At 50.0% G+C, this 18,263-nt stretch overlaps 1 protein-coding gene across 1 annotated transcript; it reads left to right on the forward strand.

The window, feature by feature from the left end:
• Nucleotides 1-11,966: 11,966 nt before the first annotated feature.
• Nucleotides 11,967-13,113, forward strand: LOC105053620 (GATA transcription factor 1). Its single transcript, XM_010934865.4, has 2 exons — nucleotides 11,967-12,367; nucleotides 12,463-13,113. The coding sequence occupies exons 1-2, from the start codon at nucleotides 12,095-12,097 to the stop codon at nucleotides 13,048-13,050; spliced, it is 861 nt and encodes a 286-aa protein (XP_010933167.2). The 5' UTR covers nucleotides 11,967-12,094; the 3' UTR covers nucleotides 13,051-13,113.
• Nucleotides 13,114-18,263: the final 5,150 nt, after the last annotated feature.

Raw genomic sequence — 18,263 nt, forward strand, 5'->3', positions numbered from 1 at the left:
TTTATACCGATTCATCCTCGGACTGCCGACCGACGCCCGACTCTACGACTGCACCACCGATGATTGCCGACAGTAGCTGCGACATTATCCGACGAAGGTGTGTCAGTCGGACAGGCCATTCTATTCCTGACTAGCCGAGCGGTGAAGCCCAATTTCTGACTCACTGTCGGCGAGGGTGGCAGCTGACGTCCGACTCCAGCAATGTGCCAGGCTGGCCAACGGTATCCCCGATCTTCACCCGACGTCCCGCAGCCGAATACCGACGTATAGTCGGTTAGCTCCCCAAATCGTACTACTGCTATTGGCTGCTATCCTGACAAGGACATACGACGTGACCGCCATGGGACATCGTCCTGCCTAGGATGTAGGTCAGCCCCAGTGATTTGACGGCCCACGGCGACTTGTCAGGCCGCGGCGACTCTGACAGCCTCCGGCGATTTGACAACTTTTCGGTCGTCTGCGCCATTAATGCGGGACCACGCCGCGCTCTACTATAAAAACGGGAAGGCAACAGTGTTGAAGAGGTTTTTTCTAAGCTCCTGGACTCTCTCTCTCTCTCCCGCTGAGCCCCTGATTCTTTTCTACTGTTGCCTAGTCTCCTCTCTGACTTGACCGTCGGAGGTCCCCGCGGAGGCATCTCCGGTCAGTGCGGACTTCTCTTGTAGATGTCGTTCCCGGTGACCAGGCGATGAGGGAATTGGCTGCAACAAGTTTGGCGCGCCAGGTAGGGGGGGCTATCATGACTCCACAGAGTTTGAAAAAATCATTTTGAGATGATAAGAATAGGCTCAGCAATCGAGAGCCACCGGATCGGCGAGGCACTCTTCCCATCCGGAAGAGGCCTCTCCTCCATCCTCCATGGCGGAACCTAGCTCTCCGCATCCTGTGGTGACCACGGAGGCGCAGATCCGGCAATCGTGCGGCAGATGACTGTGCTGACGGACGCAGTCAAAAGCCTTCAATAGCAACAACCCGATTGCCACACGCACCGACGGAGTAGCCAGCGGCGCACCCGATGCCGTCCAGGAGCAGCCGTCGATGCCCGCGTCGGTCTCCGTCTCCTCCTCAGAGCAGCCGTCTCAGCACTCCCACCGAGAAGGAGAGAGGCGGCCACGGCGTGACACCCACTGGTCTCGACGACCCTCTCCTTCCCAGCTGGAGCGAGCAAGGAAGGAGAAGTGACCATGGATACCGTCCGCCTCCCTCTCAGATTCATCGGGAGACTCGACCTCTAGGGTCTCCCAATACCGACGGATCGATGACTACGAATGTAGGTTCGAAGAAATGACCGTCGACTTGCCCAGCTCCAGTGGACAGATAGAAGTCTTCAAACGACGTCGACTTCCAGACCGCCCAACCTCTCTCCCGACTCATCCTCGACGAGCCATTCCTAACCGGTTCAAGATGCCTCATATGGAGCCTTACGACGGCTCCACCGACCCAGTTGATCATCTGGAGAGCTACAAGGCTCTCATGACGATCCAAGGGGCAACCGATGTCCTCCTCTGCATCGGCTTCCCCGCCACACTTCGCAAAGCTACCAGGACCTGGTACTCCGGCCTCCGCTCAGGAAGTATCACTCCTTCGGACAGCTCGAACATTCTTTGTGGCCCATTTCAGCACCAGCGGAAGCCGCCACAACTTCGGACAGCTTTTCTCCCTCAAGCAGGGAGAAAATGAGATGCTCCGACACTTCGTGACGCGATTCAACGCGGCCACGCTTGAGGTTCGGACCTCAACGAAGGCATGGCTATCTCAGCCATGAAGAGGGGCTGAAGGGGTCCCATTTACATACTCCTTGGACAAGACCCTCCCCCGGACATATGCCGAACTGCTGGAGCGTGCGTACAAATACATGCGCGCAGACGAAGGAGCTTCCGACCGGCACCTGACTGAGACCAAGGGACCGAAGGAGAAGCGAAGGAAAGGTCGGGCTCCCACCGAGCCTAGGGGCCCCCGACCGACAAACAGGTCTCACCTCGACGACAGGGCCCGAGATGCTCGGCGGGGAGTCCGAGGCCGATGCGTGGCAGGTATGACTCCTATACCCCTCTCTCTGCTCCTCATGTGTAGATTCTGATGGAGATCGAGGGAGAAGAATATCTGCGATGGCCTTGCCTTTGAAGGCAAAGGGCCTCGACCGAAAAAATACTGCGATTTCATCGGGGCACGGCCACAACACCGAACAGTGCATCCAGCTCAAGGATGAGATCAAGGCCCTCATACGCCGAGGGTATCTCGAAAAGTTTCGAAGGAGCCCACCGACTTGGCCCGTCCCAACCGACGACCCCAACGACTGAAGAGGCAGCGAACAATCAGCCCACGACGGGGTCATCAACATGATCTCCAAACGACTGGATCGGGGACGACTGCTGGAGGGGAGTCGACGAAGAAGCGCATCAAGATGATGTAATTACTTTTACAGATGAAGATGCTCGGGAGTCCAAACTCCCATGACGATGCTGTCGTTGTCTCGCAATGATAGCAAATTATGATGTAAGGAGATCTTGTAGATAATGAAAGTTGACTAACATTTTGTTCTACTCGACCTTCTCCTGAATGCGACTGTCGGTCGATCGGCTCAAGAGAGTCTCCACGCCCCGGTGGGTTTCGCCGGGGAGGCTGTCACGGTGGAAGGAGAAATTACTCTTCCCGTAACAGCTGGAACCAAACCGCGACAAACACCATCCACTTAACCTTTGCGGTCGTCCAAGTACCTTCGGCCTACAACGCATACTTGGAAGATCCGGACTAAACACCCTCAGAGCGATAGTCTCGACGTACCACCTGCTGGTTCGGTTTTCGACCAAAAATGGAATCGGAGAGATGCCGGGGATCAACAGCTCGCTCGGCGATGCTTCCAAATCTCTGCTCGAAGCAATGAATCGAAGGACTCCTTGACGGTCGACAAGTTGGACCAACGGAGAGAGAAAGAACGGGGTGAACCGACTGAACAGCTGGTTTCCATCCCAATAACGGAGAATCCCGAACGAGTGGTCCGGGTCGAATCCCAATTATCGACCCTGAGCAACGCAGCTAATAGACTGTTGAGGGCCAATGCCGATGTATTCGCTTGGTCGGCAGGGATATGTCCGGCATCCCCCCGAGATGATGACCCACCAACTCAACATCGATCCTGAAATGAGGCCGGTGAGGCAGAAGAACAGTCTTTTGCTCCCGAAAGACAGAAGGCCATCGATGAGGAAGTGGACAAGCTACTCGAGGCGGGCTTTATCAGAGAAATCACGTATCCCGACTGGCTCGCCAATGTTGTCATGGTGAAAAAAGTCAACGGAAGGTGGAGGATCTGTATCGACTATACGACCTAAATCGTGCCTGCCCGAAGGACAGCTTTCCACTTTCGAAAATCGACCAGCTGGTAGACGTACATCCGGCCATCGACTGCTCAGCTTTATGGACACCTTCGTCGGATACAATCAGATCCAGATGGCACCCGAAGATGAGGAGCATACAGCCTTCATGACCGCTAAGGGCCTTTACTGCTACAGAGTAATGCCCTTCGGACTGAAAAATGCCGGAGCCACCTACCAGTGACTCGTCAATAAGGTCTTCAAAGATCAAATCGGGTGCAACATGGAGGTGTACGTGGACGACATGCTGGTGAAGAGCGCACAGACTTCAGATTATGTCCAAGATCTCGAAGAAACTTTTCGCACTCTTCGACGACATCGGATGAGGCTGAATCTAACTAAGTGCGCCTTCGGGGTGGCTTCGAAAAATTCCTCGGGTTCCTCATTTTTCAATGAGGAATTGAGACCAACCCCGAGAAGATAAAGCGATCATTGACATGCGGCACCCGACATCAAAAAAGATGTACAACAGCTTAACGGAAGGATCATCGCGCTCAGTCGATTCATCTCTCGATCGGCTGAGAGATGCCTCCCATTCTTCAAAACCTTGAGGCAGACGAAGGACTTCTCTTGGTTGGACGAGTGCCGGTAGGCCTTCGAGGATCTGAAGAGATATCTGGCCTCCCCGCCACTGCTTGTGAAGCCAGAAGTTGGAGAAATGCTGTACCTTTACTTGACAACCTCCCCAAAGGCGGTTAGCTCGGTGCTCATCCGGGAGAACGAGAGCCAAATTCACCGGCCCATATACTATGCCAGCAAAGTGCTCCACGAAGTTGAAGTTTGGTATTCAAAGGCGGAGAAAATGATATTCGCCTTGATCGTGTCTGCACAACGACTTCGTCCGTATTTGCAAGCGCACGCTATCGTGGTCCTCATCGACCAGCCCCTGAAGGCGATTTTGTGTCACCCCGATACATCAGGACGACTGGCGAAATGGGCGGTGAAGCTGAGTGAGTTCGACATTCAGTACCGATCGTGGCCTGCTTTGAAAGCATAGGTTTTGGCTGACTTTATTGCGGAGTACCCGACAACCGACCAAGGATCGAAAGTCAGGAGCTCCAAAGAGGCCGCAATCTTCGAACCTGACCCTGGGTCTACCTGGGTGCTGCACATCGATGGAGCTTCCAACGCTCGAGGAAGCGGGGTCGGATTCCTGCTCACCAACTCGGAGGGAGTGGTTATCGAGTATGCCCTTCGATTCGACTTCAAAGCCTCCAACAATCAAGCCGAGTACGAGGCGCTCCTCACTGGCTTGAGAGTGGCGAAGGAGCTTGGGATCGACAGCCTCAGAGTCTTCTCCGACTCTCAGCTGATCGTAGGACAAGTCAAAGGCGAATTCGAGGTGCGGGACCCGACCATGGCAAAATATTTCAAAAGGTGAGAGATCTCGTGGCACACCTCAAATATTTCGAGATCTCTCACATTCTCAGATTGGGGAATGCTCAGGCCGACGCGCTCTCCAGGCTTGCGACATCAGCCTACGACACTTTGGGTCGGACACTTGTGGAAAGTCTCGAGCAACCGAGCATCGACAGGGCTGAGGAGGTGCTGCAACTGACGATCGAGCAGAGCTGGATGGATCCGATCGTTCAGTATCTGACCGACGGAACCAGCCCTAAAGATCCTGCGGAAGCCAAACGACTTCGGTGGATGGCCTCCCAATATGTAATGATGGACGGCCGACTCTACAAAAGATCGTTCTCCTTCTCTTGCTGAGGTGTCTGGGACCAACTGACGCGGACTACGTGCTCAGAGAAGTGCATGAAGAGATTTATGGAAATCACTTGGGGGGCAAATTCTTGGCCTACAAGGTCCTATGGTAGGGTTACTACTGGCCCACCATGAAAAAGGATGCGACTGAGTTGGTTTGGAGGTGTGAGCCATGTCAGAGGTACGCTAACATACAACACCGACCCGCCAACCAAATCACTCCCATCGTCGCCTCGTGGCCCTTCGCCCAGTGGGAATCGATATACTCGGTCCTTTCCCTCCGACGTCTGGCCAAAGAAAGTTCATAGTCATCGCAATCGACTATTCACTAAGTGGGTGGAAGCGAACCTCTGACGTAAATCACTGAGCGAAAGATGGAAGACTTCATCCAGAAGTCCATCATCTTCAGGTTCGGGCTGCCGCATACTATTATCACTAACAATGGACGACAGTTCGACAACGAGACTTCGAGAGTTCTGTGCGAGATTTCATATCATGCACAGGCTGACCTCATCGGGCATCCATAGTCCAACGGTGAGGTCGAAGTAACCAACCGAACCATTCTGCATGGACTGAAGACCCGACTGAATGAAGCCAAAGGCCTCTGGGTTGAGGAATTGAATTTCATCCTGTGGCGTATCGAACGACACCCCATGTCCCGATCGAGGAATCTCCTTTCAGCTTGGCCTACGGACGGAGGCAATGATCCCACTCGAGATCGGGCTACCATCGACTAGAGTTGAGTAGTACCGCGAGCCGGGCAACTCCGAGTGTCAGAGAGCCGACTTAGACCTCTATCCAAACTCCGACGCGAAGCTCAACTCCGATGGCTTCCTACCGACAAAGAGTGGCCCGATATATAATGCTAAGGTTAAGCCGAATTTTTCAGACCTGAAGACTGGTCTTAAGGAAGACGGAAGTTTCGAAGCCCTGGACTAAGAAAATTATCCCCGAACTGGAAGGACCCTACAAGATAGCGGACACCTACAGGCCGGGAGCCTACCGACTGGAGACTCTAGAAGGAATTGCCATTCTCCGAACTTGAATGCCGACAATCTGAGTTGTACTACCAGTGAACTCTATGTGCCCTTGTTCGGAATACAAACTCAGCTTCAAAACTTGGAGTCTAGAATCTCGGCTCTCAATTGTGCGTCGGCGCTCACCAGTAGTACGAACCCCGACGCCCCGACTTGGGCCCAACGTTCCATTGGGGATCTGCGGCCCGATCGCCGACGATGCGTCGGACTCTTACGAGAACCGATATATCTACATTGGTGGAAGACCGGCGATGGTGATGAAACCCCCCCTAAATTGAAGCCACGCTCCTTCCACAGTCACTCTCGAGCTAGACGACTGGCTAACTTGCCGACTTGGCTCGACCAAGAAAGGCAAAATACCGACGCGACCAACATCGCATTCGCGACATACCGACCAGGTTACAACCGATCGAAGGGTATTCGGCTTACCACCGTTTATCACACGTTGCGACGCATACGCCCGACAAAGAGCCGGGCAACGGATGACGACTTGTCATCACCGAATGCGTCGGATACTATTCGACTATCATACTCTACATGATGATCGGGTCAAAGGGCTACGTCCGAAGATCGGTCGACACCCGACTCGGCGAACACGCTCGACTCAGGTCTGGGTGACGGACGCTCGACTTAGACTCTCGACGTCGGGTCGTACGACAGTCAGGACATCGATCTAAAATCAGAGCCCGCTCTACCTTTACCGTGGTGCGTGCTACCGTCTATCTCGGCTAACCTCCGGGGTCTTACCAAACATCCTAACAAGGTACGTCGGGCCTACGACTTATACGCTCGGGGGCGTCTCGGCGAAACATACATTCCAAGATACATTTCAGGATGCATAAAGAAAAAGAAAGTTGAAAAGTTTTCAATTCCATTCAAGTATGAACTGAATTTATAAAATTGGGTCAAAGCCCGATTAAAGTACACTAAGTAAGAGCAAAAAAAAAAGATGCTCCGACTACTCGTCGGAGTCGACTTCTTCAATCGGGAGAAGTTCGGGGGCGATCGGCGTGCCCGCTCGGGTTGGTGTAGGATTGGAGGTGGGGCCGCCTCACCTTCGGTGACCTGCTCCGGGATGGCTTCCTCCACGGCAGTGGGATCTCCCGACGATGGGTCGGCCACCTCTTCGACGGCTTGGCCCTCGGCCCTGGGGGAATGACGCTGCTGAGATCAAGCTCCGGATACAGGCCTTGGACTGCCTCCCGGGCATCCTCGTACCCCACTTGATATGAGGCAAGCCACTCTCCAGGAGCTCCTCCGATATTCATCGAGCCGCGGAAGTCCTCCACCGCCCGACCTAGAGCCTCCCTCGCCGACTCGCCTCACCTTCGCTATGTCTGCATCAGCTTGGGCGGTGGACAAGTTCTCTTCAGCCTTGGCGAGATTCTCCAGGCTTACCCGGAGTTGCTCGCGCTAGCCTTGAGCTCGATGGGCGACCGTCCCGCTCGCACCTAGTCGGTGAGTGGTACGACCTTTACGCCTGGCTTCCTCGCTTGTCGAATGAAGTTCGCCCCCGAGGCAGCCAGGGCATCGGGAGGCGGGAAATCTATCTTGAGTCGGGCCTCACGGTCGACCGATTGCTTCAGTGCTCGACCATTGTCGCCTTCTCGCCTCGCGACCTCTGCCTTCTTCTTCCAGGCCACCAGAACATCCTCGAACCTCCGTACCCGACCTCCAGCTCGGACATATTGTAGATCAGCTGCAGATGAAAGACCGGCTATCAGAAAATGAATTGATGAAAATAATAATGAAGAGGAGAAAGAAAAAGAGCTCACCTGGATCATAGTCGGGAAGAAGGAAAAAAGCATGTCGACGCCGTCTGACTCTTCATGATCTCCCGATCGGCCGGGAGAATGGTTGCCTGGCACAACCTCTTGGCCAAGTTATGGTTGGCCAGGGCGATGCTCCTTCGGAAGCTGGACGTCGGACGACGTGGCTCGGCCGGCGACCTTGTGTCGTCACCTGGCGCCATTGGAGCCTTCCCTCTCCGGCCGCCCAGGCCCGAAAGTTGGAGAGAGACGGAAAGCTCGAACTCGATTGAGCTCCCCCCGAAGCCGCAACGTGAGCCGCTGAAGGTTGTTTGGGCTCCTGAGCTTCGACCCGAACCTCCTCCATCAGCAAAATAGCTGACGCTCCCTCGGTGCACCATCCGCTGTCCTCTCCTCGGGTGCACCTCGGATGGCACCTCCGTGCCGACAATGGATAACCGGTTCCGGCTGCACAGACGCAGCCGGAGATGACGTCTGGGGCCTCTTGGGCGGCTGCGAAGGTCCGCCCCAGGCGCCGGCCTCTTCCTTGCCGCATGTTGCCAAATCTCGACGTCCGTCAGCCTCATTCTGATGGCATACCTGCAATTTCAACAAAAAGTTAGTGCAAATTTGGAGATAGACGAAAAGCTAAGAAACAGTCAACAGGCCGAGCTGTTCCTAGGTGGGGGACCAAGCTCAAGCCGGCGTCATAAAGAGCTTGTTCGGTAACAAGCTCTCTTTGCTTCGGAACCGACATATCTTTGAGTCGGAGAAAATCCTCCCGATCGCCTGCCTCCACTTGGCTATTCTCGTTCGGCCGAGTCAGGGGGTCGCCCCAGCGGAAGGAACCCCAGGGAAGTGAAGAGGAAGAAAGAAAAATTGGTTCTTCCACCTATGAATTGACGATGGAAGACAGTGATGAAGGAAAGACCTTCCGAAGATTGAAAAACCACCACCCTGGGCTTTAGGTGGGTCGGAGGACAAAGAATGCTCGAAAGAGGAGATACGAGGATTGGTCGGCAAAAGCCGACACAACAAGGCAAAACTAATTACCAGCCGGATTGAGTTCGGCGCTAGTTGCGTCGGACAAAGTCGTAATAGTCCAAGATGTTCGGACAAACTTCGGAATCGAAAAACGAAGATCGGCCCGGAGGTCCTCAACGTAGAAAGCCACCTGGCCTGAGGGCGGGTTGTTAACCCGACCGTCGGCCCAGGGGTAAACAGCTGAAACTGCTCCGGGATGCTGTACTGCTCCTGAGCCGATCAACATCGGCCCGAAAGTGAAGAAACCTCCACCTCCGGGGTCGACCGAGAATCGTCTGTCGGGTTCCCCGACGGACTTCTCGAGGAGAGGTTCTAGCCATGACACTAGCCCCAAAGAAGAAGGATAAAGAAGAAGAAAGAAGAAAATCTCAAGGAAGCAAAAAACAAGGAGACAAAGACAAAGGCTTCGAGAAAACTTTCCAAGGAGAAGATAGGGACAACTACCTGAGACAAGGGACCACTCGACCAGAGTCTGGCAACAGGCTGTGAAAAGTGGAGTTTTGGATACAGGCGACCCTATATATATAGTGCCCCTCGATGGTTGGGATGAGAGCACGCCCAACGAGGGTCTCCCGGATCTTGACACGTGGCAGCATCTGGACCTTCCCTCGGTTCGACGATTCGACGCACCTGCCCCAAATCGAGCCACGTCACCTCCATCCGCCTGAACGGGTTCGGCCCAATGGCCCCCTGCCATGTGGTGGAGAAACACGTCTCAGGATTCACTGACCGACGATGGTTTGCATTCCTGAGGAGACGGCGGAAACGGGGTTCTATTTCCAATGGGAGTATGATACCAATAGGACGTCTGACACCGATGGAATGTCTGACGTCGGACCGTTCATCGGTACGGTCGTCAGAGTCGGAGCATGATGTGATGGATATCCACTCCTTTCGCCTGAAGCCGTCGCCTATGCGGAAACGCTGGCCAGCACGACATCTGACTCAGGAGTGGGGGGGGCAACTGTTGGGATATACCGCCGACCCTTTTATGCCGACTCACCCTCAACTATCCACTGACGCTCGACTCTATCAACCGCACGACCGACGATTGCCGACAGTAGCTGTCGATATTATCCGATCGAAGGTGTGTCGGTCAGGCAAGCCCATTCTGTTCCTGACTAGCCGAGCGCGGAGCCCAGATTCCCGGCTCACTGTCGGGCAAGGGTGGAAGCTGACGTCCGACTCCAGCAATGCGCCAGACTGGCCGACGGTGTCCCGGATCTTCACCCGACGTTCCGCAGCTGAATACCGACGTATAGTCGGTTAGCTCCCCCAAATGTCGTACGACTGCTATGGGCTGCTGTCCTGACAAGGACATGCGACGTGACCGCCCTGGGACATCGTACTGCTAGGACGTAGGTCAGCCCCAGTGATTTGATGGCCCACAGCGACTTGTCAGGCCGCAGCGATTTTGACAGCCTCCAACGATTTGACAACTTTCCGGTTGTCTGCGCCATTAATGGCGGGACCACGCCACACTTTACTATGAAAATGGGGAAGGCAACAGTGTTGAAGAGGTTTTTTCTAAGCTTCTGGACTCTCTCTCTCCCGCTGAGTCCCTGATTCTTTTCTACTGTTGCCTAGTCTCCTCTCTGACTTGACCGTCGGAGGGTCCCACGGAGGCATCTCCGGTCAGTGCGGACTTCTCTTGCAATGCTCGTTCCCGACGATCAGACGATGAGGAAATTGCCGCAACAGTAAGCAAGAGACATGATTTATATATTAGAATTCTGTGATCTTATAGGTCTTTTTTTTTTTTTCTTGATCATGTAGTCAGTTATTTTGATCTAGGTTCATGAAGTGAAGTGAAACTCCAAGCAAACAGGAGGATGAGAAAGTTGATAGCCAAGAGAAACAACAGAATATTCACTTGTAGATTTTTTTTTTTTGGGTATTATAGGATAAATTTCAAAGTGGTTACTTCAGATCTCCGAGCCCTGCAGAAGATTACCGGATTATAACATTTTGTGGGGTTCTTATCACCTCCATGGATTCCGTCTGGACCTAAACTTTGTGTGAGTTTTCAGGTGCCACTTTGCTCATATTTTGCCAAGTACATCCGTCGGCTAGAATTAATAACAAGGAGAGGGGGAGGCTTTGTTTTAGAACCTGTTTGTTCTTGATCCACATCCCTGGTTCGCTTCTCTTTTCTTAGCTCATCTGGTTGTTGCTCTCCAAGAGGGCCGAAGCTGGCATCACGGCTGCAGTCCCGACACTGGTCATCCCCGGCCCTTCTCCACCCAAGGCCAACCTTTCGCTTCTAGGCCGAACTCCTCGTTGCTCCACGTCCCTACGATGCCATTAGATCCATGCCATGACCCATAGCTACCACCTCCCCTCATCGACGGCAAAAGGTCCAAGAGAGAAGAAAGTTAAAACTGGGATACAAGAGAGAATGGGTAAGACTCCATGTGACAACTCATGATCTCATCCAAAAATATTTGTTTGGAAGTATTATTTAGATGCGTTTATTTTATATAAATATTTAAAATCTATGTAAAACTGATGTGGAATTAAATATATGTGAGTATAGACCTTTATATTTCAGATTTTGATGTGTTCTTTTTCAGCATTTCATTGATAATAAAATATTGTTTTCATCTTTTCCTCCTTAATTAGCACGAGAAGGTGGTGGACGGGACGTTAAGTACACATGCCCGTGGCGACAACACAAATGGCCACAGACTAATCAAGGATAAATTAGAGCCATCAATGTTGACCTGGACAAGAGGTTAATCACATGTGAAAGACAAAAATCCTTTGAGGTAGAGACATAAATAAACATATCCCTCCCAACAGCACAAATGACCGGATGGTTACCGGTGGATAAATCAGAATCATCCACTTTGAAACGGATGGCTAGAGATTAATCATTGTAGCGAACAAGCACAGTTCACAGGATCCAGAAAATTCTCCGACTGTCTGGATGTTTTAGTAATCTAACTAATAATAAAGGGTCCCCCCCACCACCCCCAACTAAAAATCGCCGTCAGCCCAGTACAAGACCCAAACCATTTCTTCGGCTTAAGTAGAAGTTTGGAGTTCAAATACCATCAACATAGAGGAGAGAGAACAAAACTGGGAGGGAGAAAATAACAAAAAGAAGAAGGTTAATAGGAAAAAAAAAAAAAAAGGCGAAAAAAACTCTTCCTCACCCTTTTATCCTCTCGGTTCTCCCACGATGAGGTTAGTGGCAAGCGGAGTAAGGGACCAAAGTGAGCACTGGGTCGTCTCGGATATGGCGATGGTGGGGCCCCTCGAAGAGGCGCCGGAGGGCTGCCTCTCCGCCGACGACCTTCTTCTCCTCGACTTGCCCTGCGACCCCGGGCTCGACGCTCCCCTGCACCGCCGGAACCCTAACCCCATGGCCCCGTCCGCCGCCGGAGGGCTCCAGGATCAGTCCCTCCTTGGTATCCTCGACTCCGCGGACATCCCCGCCGTCGATGGCTTTCCGGTTAAGCTTGCCCAAATCCTTGTCAAAATCCGATTTTTTTTCTGCTTTATGCGGTGAAGATTTGATTTTTATTTCCTTTTCTTGGGGTTTTATAGGGCCTGGCGGCGGAGGAGGGAGGAGGAGGAGGTCAAGAGGAGGAAGAGCTGGAGTGGCTGTTAAACAAGGACGCGTTTCCGGCGCTGGAGACGTCTTTTGAAATCCCCCCCACCTACTCGCGGAGCAGCGGCAGCGGCGGGACCGGGAGCAGCGGCAGCGCCGCTTCCAGGGCGCCTCCGGCGAGAACGAGCCCAGTGTTGGTCCTGGCCGGGGCGGTGCCGTTTAGGGTGCCGGTGCGGCCGAGGAGCAAGGGGCGGCGACGGAGGGTCCTGGCCGGGCTGTCGCCAGCGCCGGTACCGAGGGAGGCGAAGGAGAGGCGGCGGTGTCGGCACTGCGAAGCGGAGGATACGCCGCAGTGGAGGGCGGGGCCGGAGGGGCCGAAGACGCTGTGCAACGCTTGCGGGGTGCGGTACAAGTCCGGGCGGCTGGTGCCGGAGTATCGGCCGGCCGCCAGCCCAACCTTCTCCGCCGCCATCCACTCCAACTCCCACCGCCAAGTCATGGAGATGCGCCGCCGAAACCTCGCCCGCGGCCGGAGAAGTGGCAGGCTGCCGCCTGTGGCGCTCGTTGGTCGGCCGGCGTTGTAACCCAACCTCAAAACCCTTGGGAAATGGTTTCTTTTTTAATCCATATTTTCTTATTTTCGGAAACTCGCTTCTTTTTATCCTTTATTAGTAGGAATTTTTCTCAATTTTAGGGAGGCAAAAAAATTTAAAAAAAAAGGTTAGCTTAAATGGTGTTTATTTGTTCATTTAATTCTCACACCGTTGATTAAAAAAAATGTAAAATATTAGCTCTGTAGGAGAGGGGTTGGGATGATGGTAGTTAGGAATGAGGGGAGAAGAAGAAGCTGGAGTCAAAGAGTGCGTTGAGGTGATTGGGTGATCAGAACCGTTGATGTTAGGTTTCCTTCTTAACCCATCACGCAAACCCTTTTTATTCCTTTTTATTTTTTGGGAAACAAAATTGTAGTCTTCGTTTCTTACCCATTGTTGACAAGGTTGGGGTCTTGCCGTCTTGGGGATGAGTGGAATGGTCATACATATGCCGGATGGGGGAAGCAAACGTTATAGATGGTTTTTAAAATGTTTGACACATGCCCGTTGTCTTCTTTTTCGTCTAGTTTGGATTATTTTAGTTACGTAGGGCAAGCGATTGCTATTTTAGTTTTGTAAGATTTTATATTTGGTTTTCTATAATAAGCTGCATGATTGGGGATATAAATTTAAGCAATGTGCACGCGTGGACGGTGGTACGGAGTCAAGAGTGAGGAGACTACATCCATTGCCGACACAAGCAAGGATTCCTATGTATCGTTGGCTTGTGTGTTCCTAAATCCTGAATAGAGGTGTAATTGAGCCGGCTCAAGTCAAATGGTTGGAGATTCAAATATTCGGATTTAAAATTTAGTTCGAGATCGATGAAGTTTTAATATTTTAAATTTCAATTCGATTTGATAAAAAATAGATAAAATTTGAGATCGATTCGATTTGAACATCAACTAAGCCATCCTCGAATTGAAAATTAAATTTTAGTCTTCTAATAATATATATTTATATATATTTATTAAAAATAATAATATTATTAACAAATATATAATTTCGAATAGCTTTTTAAGTTTTTGAGTTGAGTATTTTGTTATTTGAATTGGATTCGAAAAACTATTCGAATTCGAATTAGATTCGAAAAACTATTTGTGTTGAGGGTCTGGCCAAGACATTATTCACGTTACATTCGATCATGTGTAGATACTACAAGAGAAAGAAAAAAGAGAAAAGAAATACAAGATAAGAGAAAACAATCAAATACGTACATCAGTCCAAAACTTATCTTCATGAGGTATGCAAATTTTACTATAAGAAAAAATAAGTACAAGAGAAGATCTTTATACTTTCAATCTTTATACACAATCTCTCTCAACTAGAAGCTACTCTTACAAAGCCTCACTAGAACCCAAAGAGACTCTCTACTTCTCACAGCTCTCTGTCAGTCACTAGTTACCATGGCTTTTTTTCCTCAATTATCCACAGGCCTTCTTATAGGCCTAAACCCATCACAAAATACGTGTCAAAAGCCTACGGAGTCCCGTTGAGACTCTATACCCCAATCCCAATCAAAATTGTGTTTTGATTGCATCTAAACCCCCTAAAGCCCTTAGATCAAGACCGCAAGCTCCTCTAGCCACATGATTGCGCACTTGGTCCATGAAACCCTGTAAACCATGTGAAACCAGTGCTGATCCATGGTGGACCGTGCAAAATCGAATGGGAAAGACTCATCAGTCCACGACAAGGCATGGATGCGTGGAGCGGCCTCCCATGCACTCATCCGCACTGGGCCGCACGCTCGGGCTGGCCCATGTGTGCTTGGGCCACGTGCATCCGTGTGGGCTACGCCTGCCGACGGCCATGGGCCGTATCTACTGCTCTTGAACTTTTTTCGTGCGTATCTCCTCCATCTGAACTCCATTTGGACTATTTTTGTGCTCGTTGGATTTTATTTGTCATCCTAAACGTCGTTCTAAGCTTATTATAGATCGAATCTCGAGATATTTTTCTCAAAATCTCCATCTCGACTTGATATTCGATCTCCACAATAGCTCTAAGAGCTCATCTCTCGTCCTCATGTCCTGGGACAAATGCCTGCTGCTCATAGATGGCAAGCATGTGAGTTAAGCTAGGCCGCTCGATCCCATCTGCATCATGGACTGTGTCCACTCTGACCTGAGACTTGTTCGGGATAGTCTTCTGTGGTAATAGGAACTTTATCTTGCGACGTTGCCGTCATCCTCTCGAGTCTCTCGTCTCGTGTCCGATCCATCTGCTCCTGGAGCTCCACCTCGCACTGGGCTCCTTGCCAAGAATAGTATCCTCCATACTGCTTTCCTTTCATCACGATCCTATTGCCATGCATGACTTCAGAATTCCTCCATCAATTCTCCATCTGTAGCTATTTGAATCCAATCTGCTGAGAAAAATTAGATTTCTTTTGAAGCTGGATATGTATCAGAACTCATCCAACTTTCTCACTATTCCATTGTGTGTCTCCATGCTGATCATTTCAATGTCCTTAATCGTACAGCTCGATCCATCCGACAAGCAAATAATGCCCTCATTGTTCTTTAGGGCTCAAACAGCTCCTCTCTATAACAAATATAATGGAAGCAAGCAAAATTTAAGATCCACCACTGGAAAGGAGTAGATACCTCATCTGAGACTATAAGTACATCAACAATCTCAGTGTCGCTACTAGCCACCACCATAATAGCCATCATTCGATCTTTAAGTTGAAGGCAATCTCTGACTCGATGTCCCAACTCATCACACTGGTAGCATTGATCTTGCTGTAGTCTGTCCTTTGTCCTGAACTTGGACCATCCACATCATGATCTCCTATCACTTCGTCTTCCGCTACCACATCCTTCAGTCACTGCCAGAGCTGAGTCACCGCTGAACTCGAAGCTCGATTTTTTGTCTAAGAACTTCATTCTGGAGAAGTGCAAAGTCACCACTTCCATCTTGATGGTGCTCTTTCCTACTAGAATAGCAGTTACCAATGATTCAAAAGAGGGAGGAAGCGATGATAACAAGACCAATATCTTAATCTTCTCCTTAACTTTCTCACCAACGCTGAGGAGGTCGATGAAGATCTTCTGAAAGTTGGTTAGATGCTCTTGTATGCACTATCCTCGATCATCTGCGACTGGTAAAATTGTCTCCAGAGGAATAGAATGTTGGTGAGAGATTTTATCATGTACAACTCCTCGAGCTTCGACCATAGCATCATCAAAGAAGTTTCGTAAGTATATGGATTACTACCTCATCCACCAATACAAGCAGATCGTGCTTACCATCTGCATCTAGAGCCGCTTCCAAACAATCACTTCTATGGGAGTCACTTCTCCTCGCATAAGAGAATATCGATCAACCCTGTTGGATGAGCACTCTTTTACCCTCGATTGTCAGAGAGAGAAATTATTCTTTCCATCAAACTGATTGATCTCCATCTTGATTGAGCTTGTCTTCTCTATCTTCTTCGATCTCGATCAATACAGTCAGATTTGGGCAACCTCGTGCGCTGGTATTGTGGGAGCTCTGATACTAGTTGTTGGGGGGTCTGACTAGGATACCACCACCATAAGATCTTTTCGATACCTCTCGCATTGCACTCGATCATGTGTAGATAATGCAAGAAAAAGAAAGAAGAGAAAAAAATACTAGACAATCAAATATGTGGATCAATCCAAGACTTACTCCATGGGGCATGCAAAGCTTTACTATGAGAAAAGATAAGTATAAGAGAAGATCCTCATACTTTAACCCTTATATACAATCTCTCTCAACTAGAAGCTATCCTTCTAAAGTATTCACTAGAACATAAAGAGACCCTTTACTTCTCGCAGCTCTCTATCAGCCACTGGCTACCATGGCTTTTTTTTCTTAGTTATCCACAGGCCTTCTTATAGGCCGAAACCCGTCACAGAATACGCATCAAAGGCCTACGGAGTACTGTTAGATTCTGTATCCCAATCTCGGATTTTGATTGCATCAAAACTGTGTTTTGATTGCGGCAAAGCCTACCAGACCCTTAGATCAAGACCGCAAGCTCCTCTAGCCACATGATTACGCACTCGATCCACGAAACTCCTGTAAACCGCGTGAAACCATTAGGAAACCAGTGCCGGTCCATGGTAGACTGTGCGAAATTGGGCAGAAAATGCTCGTAGATCCATGGTGAGGCATGGACCACATGGAGCGGCCTCCGCGCACGTGCCCACGCACTCGCTTGCACTAGGCTGGGCGCTCGTGTCCAGCCCACACGCCCCATGTGGGTTGCACCTGCTGCCGACCTATGGGCCCCTCCGACGGTCCGTGGGCCATTCTTGCTACTCCCAGCTTCTCTCACGCATATCTCCTTTGTCTGGATTTCGTTTGGGCTGTTCTTAGATTCGTTGGATTTTATTCGTCATCTTGAACCTCGATCTAAGCTTATTATGGACCGAATCTTCAAATATTTTCTCAACAATTTGAGCTCGAACTCAATTCAGCTTGAACTCAAGTCGAGCTGAAGTAGCTCGCAAGTAGCTTAATTCATTTGCACCCTAATTTAGAATATGGTATGTCTATACTAAGATAAGGTATCATTGACAATAACATGAATCTCACAAAAGAAAATATGTATTAAAATTTATCTTATAAAATGTAGTGATAAAAGTGGTGCTAAGCTTTTCTATTTACTAAAAAAAAGGCATGATATAGAGTGGATATGATTCATCATCTATGTAAATTAGGGGACACAGCAAGACGGATCTATTAGAGCTGATTAAGGATCAATCGTGGTGCTGATGATTAGATTTGAATGGATTTTGATCTTTAGCTTAGAAAAGACGTTAGAGTTTAAATGAAGGAAAGATGTGAGAATTCACATAGGGCTATATTTGGTTTCATATCGGCTAGGCAATAGATAAATTTTGGATATTTGTAAAGGGCCAACTAAATAATATTTTTCAACTAATCTTTTTAGATGGGGTCTGAGTTGTTACAATCACAACTGCTTATTCCTATAGTGGTGTATTGAGATACGTATTTGATGAATAGGGCCTATAAAAATAGGTGGTTATGATTGATGGCATGTATAGCCATATAGTGAACGTAGTAGGGCATAATTTCTCTCAATTAATTCTGTTTTGTTCACCATGCTTCGTTAGCAGCCATACTTAATTAGAACAAACATCATATGGTGTGGGCATCAGAGAAGAAAATATAGGGTGGGTTTCACATTTTGCCATAGTTTTTATGGT

The sequence above is a fragment of the Elaeis guineensis genome, chromosome 11 (genome assembly GCF_000442705.2).
Source record: "Elaeis guineensis isolate ETL-2024a chromosome 11, EG11, whole genome shotgun sequence".
Lineage (NCBI taxonomy): Eukaryota > Viridiplantae > Streptophyta > Magnoliopsida > Arecales > Arecaceae > Elaeis > Elaeis guineensis.